Source organism: Capsicum annuum, mitochondrion, assembly GCF_002878395.1.
Source record: "Capsicum annuum cultivar Jeju mitochondrion, complete genome".
In the NCBI taxonomy this organism is placed as follows: domain Eukaryota; kingdom Viridiplantae; phylum Streptophyta; class Magnoliopsida; order Solanales; family Solanaceae; genus Capsicum; species Capsicum annuum.
The window spans coordinates 27,501-37,500 of record NC_024624.1 but is presented as its reverse complement, the minus strand read 5'-3'; the positions used below and the strand labels follow the sequence as shown (position 1 = coordinate 37,500).

Genomic DNA, 10,000 nt, shown 5'->3' with positions numbered 1-10,000 from the left:
CGTACTAACAGCTTGAAGTCGTGTCTTGAAGGCTTGCCCCCGACCCCCAACCTAGGAACAACACTAAGACGTTTCGTTTCCATTTTTTTGGTTAAAAGCATCGCATAGTATAGTGATAGTGCCCGGTCCGCAGCTGCGGAGTCCGCCTTCCCTTGAAAACACCTCCCAGAGGGGAGGGTTATAGTACAGATGTACGCTAAGGAATATTATTAGTAAGACAGACGTATAAAGTGCATATGTACTATAGCTTCAAAAGAAAATAGATCCTTGTTCGGGTGTTCTGGTGGTGCCCCCGTCTGGTCTACTATCGTCTTTTCACCGCCGCTAGACTACTTTGGCCCACCAAATGGCACAACCACAGTAGCTGGCTTGGCTCCCTCTTGCTCTGGTCTACACTCCCCTTGTGAGTCGCCACCCTCATGTACTACTCTACTATAAACAAACAGAACTACTACAGATAGACTAGAACATTTCTTATGTCAAACCATTCGATTGAATGCAATCTCTGATGTCAATGACACGAAAAAGGGATATATACAATGAATGGAATATACTGCGTCAGTATTTGAAAGCATCTGCAAAGCCAACAACGGGCACAGTCGATCGTAGATCCCACATGATGCCTTGTACCCTCACCCAACCTTGTCTCTCGCTTGTCGACTTGAGTCGAGCTAACTTTCGATCGAGGACTACCGGCGAAAAGTGTTTGTAGCGTCAATTCCTTTCGGTGTACATCTCACCCAAAACAAAATACCAGAAAACATAAGCTGTCAGCTCATATCTATCTCTGCTCCTCGATCGAACAAAAGCCGTTTGATCCTATATAAAAACGCGTACTCATCGTGGTCGTCCCTCAGCCTCCCGCACCCATATTCCTAAACATCCCTGGGAGGAGAATAAGGATAGCTAGTCACGGACGATTTTCTCACCTACATGGTATACGAATCCAAGACTTCCTAGCTAGAGGCTAGACGGTATCAAACCACGGGACAGGGAAAAAAGAGCAGCTTTCTAGGTTCTGCCATTGTAGGGTCAAAAATAATAATAAAAAAGGAAATAGAAGCGACGCCTGATTCGCCAAAGTACCACTGCCACCAGGGCTTACATCCTCCTATCGCCTACTAGCTGCATGCGTTATATACCTACTGCTTCTATCGATGGAAAGACCGAAGCACGTCTCCCTATAGCTTTGACTGCCAGAGGTTGGGAAGAAGGGAGGTGACTGGGCCCTATCACAAAATGAGCAAGTTAGCGACTTGTCAAAGCTTGGTGGCAGGTTTTGTCGGAAAAAGAATGTTTTTCAGCGGGAGTCTCATCTGGGTGGCTGGTTCAGTCGCTTTCGAGAACTCAGATTGACGGGTAGTGAGATAGCATACTCGTATGATTGATTTAAAGTCGGCCACTGATAGATGGCCTTTGACTCTTCGGACGGGTATGCTAGAAAGGATGTTTGGACGTTTACTTGGATCATACGTGTATAACGTGTTTTCCAAGTAAACGTTTGATGTTCCTTTTCTGAAGAAGCCTAAAGGTTTTCCTGTCTTGTTTAGGACTGGACAACTTTTAGGTTATTACGCCTCTTGGGACCACAATAAAGAAGGGGAAGTCAACTGTTGCCTCTAAAAGGGCCCGGATACCGCCTAAACCAGTGCAAGGTAGTATTCCCAAGGAAGCTAGCATAGCAATAGGGAATCCATCTAGTATTTACTAAGGAAAGATGGTGCTGGGGGGTCCCACTAAGGTGAATGTTATTGAACCCAAACGTTAAAAGCCATGCAAAGAATTCCTTCTACGTCCATTGCTACTGTAAGACCCCCAACAGGGGGAGATGAGCAAGATGTGGGGCCTACACACTTGGAACAGCCTCACCAAGAGTCTGCACAGGCCCAGGAGTTAGGTTCTTTTATCTTACGGAGGATGATGATGAGGATTTACTCACTGATGAAGACGCCATGAGTCAAGATGAGGAAGAGGTTTTTAGTTCGAGTTGGAGTGGAAGCAGTGAAGGAGGCGAGTTCCCTAACCTACGCGAGCCCAAAGAGAAGAGAGTTCAGTCTACGAAGGGTTCGGGTTATCAGTCCGGATCAGTCCCACGCAGGCCGCAGAGAAAGAAAGAACGGCTGAAAGCGGAAAGCCGGGGAAGCAAAGTAGCTGCTCAACAAAGTCAGGCATTTCGGAAAAGGGCATAGCTGCAATTCCGCTGGGACTTGAATCCATCTTCAACGAACCAATCAAAGCACCTAAGATCGACTTGCTAATTCGTCATATCTTTTGAAAAAGGGACCTGTAGAAAAAGATTTGACGCGAAGGAGGAAGAAGGAAGGGCTGCACTACTAACGTAAATACTACCGCGAACAAACTCGCAACGGCATCTAAGGGCGGTCATTACTAATAAAATAAGCAAGCTTCTTCCGAATGAAGAATTCGACAAATTATTATTCTATATTATTATTATTATTTTTCGAATTCTTCAGAGTTGGATTTCCTGCAATAGAAAGATCGGGAACATGGGAGTTGTTGGGCGTAAAAGTGGCTTTCTTCTCTAACGATATTTATAGTCGGGTCGGATGAAAAGAGCGCTCCTAAATGTTGTTATCTTGTAAGGGTCTATGCGAGATCTCTTTAAGCAATTGTCGGTTACCTTTCCTGAGGATTGAGATCGAGCTTAAGTTGCTCTTGCTAGACGTCTAGTAGGAGTTTATTGAGAGCCAGTTGCTGTCCTTTTCGCTTATCATGCTAAGGATTTCTCGATGGTTTCAGTTGGAGGCCATTTTCTTGCCTTTAATGGACTATCGGGGTTAGCAGGCGTGGCTATCTTTTCTCCCATGTATCTAAGCTAAGGGGCATAGCTTTTACTAAAATGATTTTCATTATCTTACTTTAAGTAATGGGACTACCCTAATAGGTTTTCTCTCCGGGTAAGCAAGTGAAGTAAGCTCCCCCGCCTAGTTCCCTTGTAAAGAAAGTGTACTAGTAGGGCATAGTTCCCTCAAGCCAGTGTTTCCTTTGCTATCGGTCCCGGCGAGCCGGGAGAAAGTTTACATTCATTTCCAGGGGAGGGGAAACCCTATGCATAGTGATAAAGGCGTAAGACCTCCAACTCAAATGAAGGGAGTAAGGTTGACTCCGGTCCCTTCGTCCCTCATCTAGACCGACAGCAAAAGCAACTGAAACTGTCCAGAACAAACAACAACTACAACTAAAACCATTGGGAATCAAAGAAAGCAAAAAATCTATATTCTTATATGTAACCAGCCCTAGGAAAGGGGCACTCTAGTGCATAAACTTATTTCGACGAAAAAAAGGGGGCACGGAAATAAACTTGGCAGTCAATCACTGTCCTGTGATATTGACTAATTATTATTATTATTATGAAATACCATATTCTATTAAGTCAGTTATAGTAGACTAGGAATCCAGAAAACTTCAAATCAAGAGGTCATACTCCGCCAACTACGCTTGGTTAAAGCTTTATCCCGGTTTGTTTCATTTGCTTTCAAGTCTAGTGGAATCACTATGATAGCTTTCCCCGGGATCACAAAACACTATTCTATTAGGTCACGAACTCGTGCCCCATTCTCTCTGACCGAGGCGCTAGATCTTCTATCTATTCGATTGACCCTAAAGCTAGGAAGACTGCCCTACCTTCGACTGAGAGTGTCTTCGCCTAGAAACTCTTCTTGCGTACTTGACTTATAGGCTTGACGCCCATTTCCTCTAGGCTAGTTCATTCCCGGAAAAGAAAACTAGTTGAATTAGCGAGGATCCTTAAGAAAGCGGGTGCCATTCTGTCAGCTTCGTCCCAATGGATATCTCTTCTCTCAAACAGCAACCTAAGGAATCTCTCTTTCCACATGAGGTTTGAGGGATAAGGTCTTCTGGAAACCTTTTGAAGTGGGCAAACCAAGTCAAAGAAAGAAGCAACTCTCCCAGGACCGGAGAAGCTCAATTTCAAAGGTTAGGAGTTTAGTTCTGACTAGTACTGCCGAGGAGCGATTCCTCTGAATGGCAAGTATGAGTTCAACTGCCCTTCCTTCGGAGAATGAAGTCAGGGAGTGAGGAGACAGAAAGAATATTTTCATACCTTAAACCTATAGCTATCAACAGTCCGCACCTTTGGTTTTGTCAACACTGAGAAGCGAAGAGCTCAAGGTCAGGCAAGGCAGTCTAAGAGGCTATGGAATAGTTGCCTCAAAATAAGGGGTTATATATGATTAACCATTTATAGACAACTTTACAGATTTGTTTATGGATCTTTGAGAATTGATTTTCATTTCCCTGAGATCGTGGAGAAGACATGTCCAGTCCAATGAATTTGTTTCCCTTATCTCTCGGCTCGGAAGGGCACCAACGGTCGTGTTATCATACAGGATAGCTGAGATAAAAGCTATGTTATTATGCGTGGAGCCTTTTAGAAAAGCCCTTGCTTTCTTATATTGTCTAATTGAAGTGAAGTAATGTACCGGAGTAGAAAAAAAGCAAATAAATCTCTCTTGTACTGGAGAGTTTTCCCCCTAAGGCATCCATAGGCCCTGAAAACGCGACTTCATATGCTTGTAGGGGTCTACTCATTTGCCTTCAATCCTGCCTTTTGAGGAAGAGGCCGCTAAGGAAGGCCTTCCAACCATAATGCCTCCATGGACGGGCGGCGTGCTCCATTCTTAGTATTGCACAGTCAGTCCCGCATGAGTAGAGGCGCGCAGGCAAGCGAATAGAAAAGTAGTCTTTCTCCGCGGCAAGCATATTCAAGTACCGAACAGCCCGAGGAGTAGGCTTCCCGATGCTGAACTCTATTCCTTAGGTTCGGAGGTTCATAGGTTCGTAGGAGGAGCCTTATGTCGTAGGCCCTTCTTGCTAAAAAGTGGAGTTTTGACTGACTCTCTGTGCCTATGTGTGAAAACGAGTATGTGAACAGAACATCTTTCAAACATCGAGATGAAATAAGCCGTGGGGCCGGCAAACGGAACTAAGAGCTGCTCAAGGCACCACCAGCCCTTGGCACAACGATCAGGTCAAGCAAAGCGATATTATTTTCAATTCATTTTTGAAGCCCTGGGTACCGCGCAATCCGTTTCGATCTATTTCAGTTGCCAATGAAATGGAATATGGGGAACTCTCCGTCTAAGTGGTTAATCCGACGAGTCAATTCTCAATGCGATGCATCCGTGAAATGGGACGGAGATCTGCCCGAACTTAGTCCAGTCCTATTAAAGATGGGGGCGAATCAAGCAACTCTTATAGATAGATGGGATAGGAAGGAAGAACCACTGATAGCATTTGCAGCTGCTTCTTTCCGATCGATATACAAGCAGTTGGGCGCGAAGCTTTCTTCGTGAAAAAGCTCGTCCTTGTCAATATAGGACTGTCTTTCATTCTGCTTTTACTTATTTTTTGGAAATCTATCATTTTCGAAATTTTTTCATTGTCTTTAGTACGATCTGGCTTCACACCTCTCGCCTATCGGAACACCAACCCAATCGTCGAAAGCTGAAGTGGGTTTGGGGAATGGAAGAACAAGAACATCTTCTTTACCACCAAAAATGGTAACATAAGACCCTTCTTCACTCATGCTTGTCATCTGCTCGTGAATACCGTCCAGTCAAGTCTTTGTTCTTTTATTCTGAAATATGGGTGCTAACCAGATTCCCCATGTTATATGCGAGGTCAATAAAATTCTCCAGAGAGTGAGTTTCTGATCATAATGACCACCTAAAGTTGGATTTCCAGTTGTAGTTTTTAGTTTGGGGTGCCAATAGTAGCATAGTTGCTTAGTCGTCCTTCCTCTTACGTATTACAATATAGGTGCTTTTCATGCTGCCTTTAGCGGAAAACGGACTTAATGGACAAATAAGGGATAGGCCAGAATCAGTTCTTGAACTCTAGAGAACAGGCGGAAAGAGGTTCATCAGAGCGATAGGGAAAGCTTATAGAGGGGTGGTCTTACTACGACAAGTGAAGCCAGGGTTCCCTTTGTTCGGTGTCCGGGGAAGAGAAAGGAATCTATTCGGGAAGCGCTTACCAGCCCCTTTACCGATACCAAGGGGAAGCAGGAATTAGACCAATAGGGCACTGCTCTCCGCCTGTCGTAACAACAACAAAAGTCCATACCGGAATTTCATTACCTTATTCCCCCTAAAACGGAGACATTGGTACAACAGGAGGCTCGAGAGACCTCGAGCGTAATATACGCTACCATCGGAGAGACTTTAGCCACATCTTAACCCGAATGAGGCGATCAAGAAAGTCGTGGGCCTCGTAGTACCCGCATACGACAGCTCTGTGGAGCTTTTCGGGTCGAAAACCTGTTCGACGTCAGAACCGATCTCAAAACCCTAATATCACCGTCTTCAGAGAAAGGACTTTCTCTATATCTATATCTATGCAACTAGTTCTTTCACTTGCTTCCAAATCCATCCATCTTACTTACTCAAAAGCTTTGAATATTCTACTAGAAATCTTGCTTCTAGCTTTGGGCACCTCTGACATAAACAGAAATAGCGTATATACAAGGCTAGCCTTTTCTCTCAAGCGTCTTGGTATTGGATCCGCTCTTCTGTTAACATGAACATGAATTAGATTCTATTCGAATTCTTTATTCTTAAGAGAATCCCCCACCCGAACCATTCTTAAGACCACCAAGCTCTCTCGAATGAATTCTACTCTTTCTGCTTTCGAGCTACACCGGGGGCAAAATCTTTTCCCCACTAAGACGTGCATCTTTATGGCTATATCGTCCTGAAGACGGATGCGACGGGAAGAAGTGGCATTTAGAAGTGTTGCTGACTTAACATTTAGGTTTCGGCATAACAAAGCTTGCACTGTCTTTTCGCACTTAGGCGCACAGCGTGCCATTGGTAATGATTCTACTACGGTGCCACAAATTCGCAAGCTGATCCTAAGTAATCGTTGTTGTTCATTGGATTCCGGAGGAACTACTTCGTTAGGATTGGGGAATTGCTGCGATTCTTCCTGAATAGCCTGGATTCTCCCGTCGAGAGTCACTTTGAAAGTATTACCTAAACTCTTCCGACTGAATATGATAAAGCCTATAAAACATAGAGCTACTATCATTTCTTCATTATAAATTGAGATCTTCTTCGAACTTGATGCACAAATAGATAGAATAGCAGCAAATAGCATCTTTCTAGCCTGCATATTCGTGGAACTCAATCTCATTTAGAAAGCCTGATCTCTATCTTTCAGCAACTGAACGGGAAGTGGTTTAAGAATAAGAAAGGACTGACGAATCGGATGCGCTCGCCCAGCGAGAAAGGCCCTGACCCTGCCAACCAAGTATCAAAAAGAAAGAAGAGAAAGAAAGGAGAAGAGAACTTCGTATTTTGGTAACTCTCTAGGAGTCATCTTTAACCTTGAATGCTATTAATAGATTCTACAGCAATAGTCCCTCGGACTCGGAAAGTAATAACGAAAATAGCTAACCCAATAGCAGATTCCGCAGCTGCCACCGTTGGAACCAATGAAGCAAATGATTGACCCATCATATCATCCGAAGAAACAGAAAATACCAAAAAGTTCGAATTCACAGCTAATAACATTGATTCAATTGGCATTGACATAATAGGAATATTTCGTCTATTAAGGAGGATTCCCCGAATACCTGAAATAGAGATAATCATAGAAAATGTGAAATATTTGATAGGATCCATTTCGGGAACGTAGAATGGTTGAGAAATTCAAATGTGAAACAATACGTCAGCTCTTCTACTTTCAATATCCTTCAATTATGGATATGGAAGAAATCTTCTTTTTTATACTCATGTTTCCCCTCCCATCGCGCTCCGCCGATTGTTGTGCTCGTGTCAACCAAGCCCTCAAGTGCCGTAAATTAGCCCTGGGGACATTGGGTTTGTTGGCATTATAGGCAGCTTTGCTGGCGAAGCGGTCAATAATCATTTCGACCATCTCACTTGGTGATGGAAGTTCACCCAAGTTGTGGTGCCACAACCTTCGAACTAGGCGTGCCTTCTCCGATTCAATCAGGGGGCTAATCTGTTCGGCCAAGCGATCTTTTTGTTCTTTAATCTTGGCCAATTCAAGTTGATCCAAGGCTCTTTCGATCTCGGACCGATCCCCTGGCTCTTCTTCAGCCGCGGGAAGGCTTGGTTCTGTCGAAGAGCTAACACCCCCTCCAGCGCCCTCACCTGATCCTGAGCCAGAGGCCCCCGCCTAAAGTTCTGACCCTTGCTTCAAGCTCTGCTCTGGGAGAATGGCCCCACCCGATGTGATCGACGTCGCATCTCGACCTGTTCGTGCTGCGGAGCGAACACCTACTTTGAGGAGAAAGAAATCCTTTCCTAAAGTGAAAGTGAATTCAAGCCGGTACATCATAAATAAAAAGAGAGGCTTCAGTTTCTTGCTTATCTATGGAATATCGCATTGTTACTGGCCTTTCCAAAAATGCATTTTATTGTTAGGAAATAAGGGAGACTGTGACTCTCCCCCTTTATGTGTTCTATATCAAAGTCAAAGAGGGTCTTGACATCTTTCTTAAGGGTTTCTTTCAACGCCTTACAATTTGTTCTCATCAGGAACCTCTGGTGTTGGATGTAGATTTGGAACTTTAGGATGGACTTCACCGCTTTTTTTGATTTTAAAGGGAAAGAGGAAGCCCCGGACGTCAACTTCTTTGATGACGACCAAGAAGATATTTCCCAATAGCGGTCCTCCTTTTGTCAAAATTATAGACCAGGTATTTATTCCTCTCCTTCAAGTTCTACTGCACCCTTCGGTCAAGTAAACCAAGCTCACAGAAAAAAGGAAATCTTTTACACCGATGTATCGTACTCTCTCGACCAGGTCATCATAAGAAAATACTGAAAAATCTTTCCAAAGTGAGAGAAGGAGGGAAGGCGCGCTACAACTAACATAAGAGCCAGCTGAAAAACGTTAGCTAGCTAGGCTAGCGCGCAATGGCTTTCTCTGATAGGGGCTTGCTTCTTTAAGCTCCGCCCAACCTATACAAGGTGCTGCTTGCTTTCTCTCAGCCACTAGTGGCTTATGTAGTGGTCGGCATTCCTACGTGCTCCTCCTTGCCCCCCTACTTAAGAACCCAAAGGTCACCTTTGGATGTTGTCGTGACGCTTTGGTTACGAAGGTTACCGCGGTCTAGGGGATGGATTCAGTCAGCGAAAGTTCCTCCAACTCAATCAATATCAACAAGATGTCGTGACCGCTTAGGCTTGGTTTATTTTGTCATAAAAGAAGGTTGGTTTCGTGGGTTCATTGATTAGTACACCTCCGGTGCTGGTAAGGCCGGGACCGTGGTCGTCCGTCTCCGGTTTGCCGGCCGATAAGATCTCTGAGATTGACCAGCCAGCTGGGTTGGTTTGGCTATTCTTTTCTATTGAAAAGGAGTCAGCTGTCTGCGCGAGTCACCTTCTTCTAGGCTCCGCTGGACGACACGGCATTTTCGTTCAAATATATATAGGCCGGCCGTACTTGTGATGGTTCCCAAGGATCCAATATGACCACTTAGGTCTACGTTGCCACGATATTGTTCTATGGAAGCGGGCGGTTTAGAAGTTCGGCCCGGTTTTTTGGTGTCGTAGGGGAGGGATTGACCTTTCTAACGCATATTCAGTCGTACCGGCATGGCCCCACTGATTTGTTTTCGATCGGAGCATCAAGCAGCGCAACCCGGTTCTACTTGACTAAGCCCGTGCTCCTCCAAGGAGAGAGTTTGCTTTACCCAACTCCCTTTTTGATAACAAGGCAGAAATCCCCGACCCGACACTTGTTAGTTTCGAATGAAGAATGAAAAGTGCCCTGCCCTAGCAAGCACCTACTCCTATCAAAAAGCGAGACTTTACTAAACAAGCAAGAAAGGCTCTTTCTATCGTCATTAGTCAAGCGCTAACGAGCAAGAAAAGGGATGCGCTAAGAAGCAAGGGCTTTCGTGCAGCTGCTGCGCCCTTGCTTCTTGCCTTATCTTACTTAGTAAAGCAACCTTTCGCGCTAGGCGCTCACCTTTTCCCTAAAA

General features: G+C 44.7%; 2 protein-coding genes across 2 annotated transcripts; both read right to left on the bottom strand.

The window, feature by feature from the left end:
- Nucleotides 1-6,579: 6,579 nt before the first annotated feature.
- orf25 (hypothetical protein) lies at nt 6,580-7,176 on the bottom strand. Its single transcript has one exon. The coding sequence runs from the start codon at nt 7,174-7,176 to the stop codon at nt 6,580-6,582; it is 597 nt and encodes a 198-aa protein (YP_009049644.1).
- Nucleotides 7,177-7,364: 188 nt separating this feature from the next.
- nad4L (NADH dehydrogenase subunit 4L) lies at nt 7,365-7,667 on the bottom strand. Its single transcript has one exon. The coding sequence runs from the start codon at nt 7,665-7,667 to the stop codon at nt 7,365-7,367; it is 303 nt and encodes a 100-aa protein (YP_009049643.1).
- Between the last annotated feature and the right edge of the window lie 2,333 nt (nt 7,668-10,000).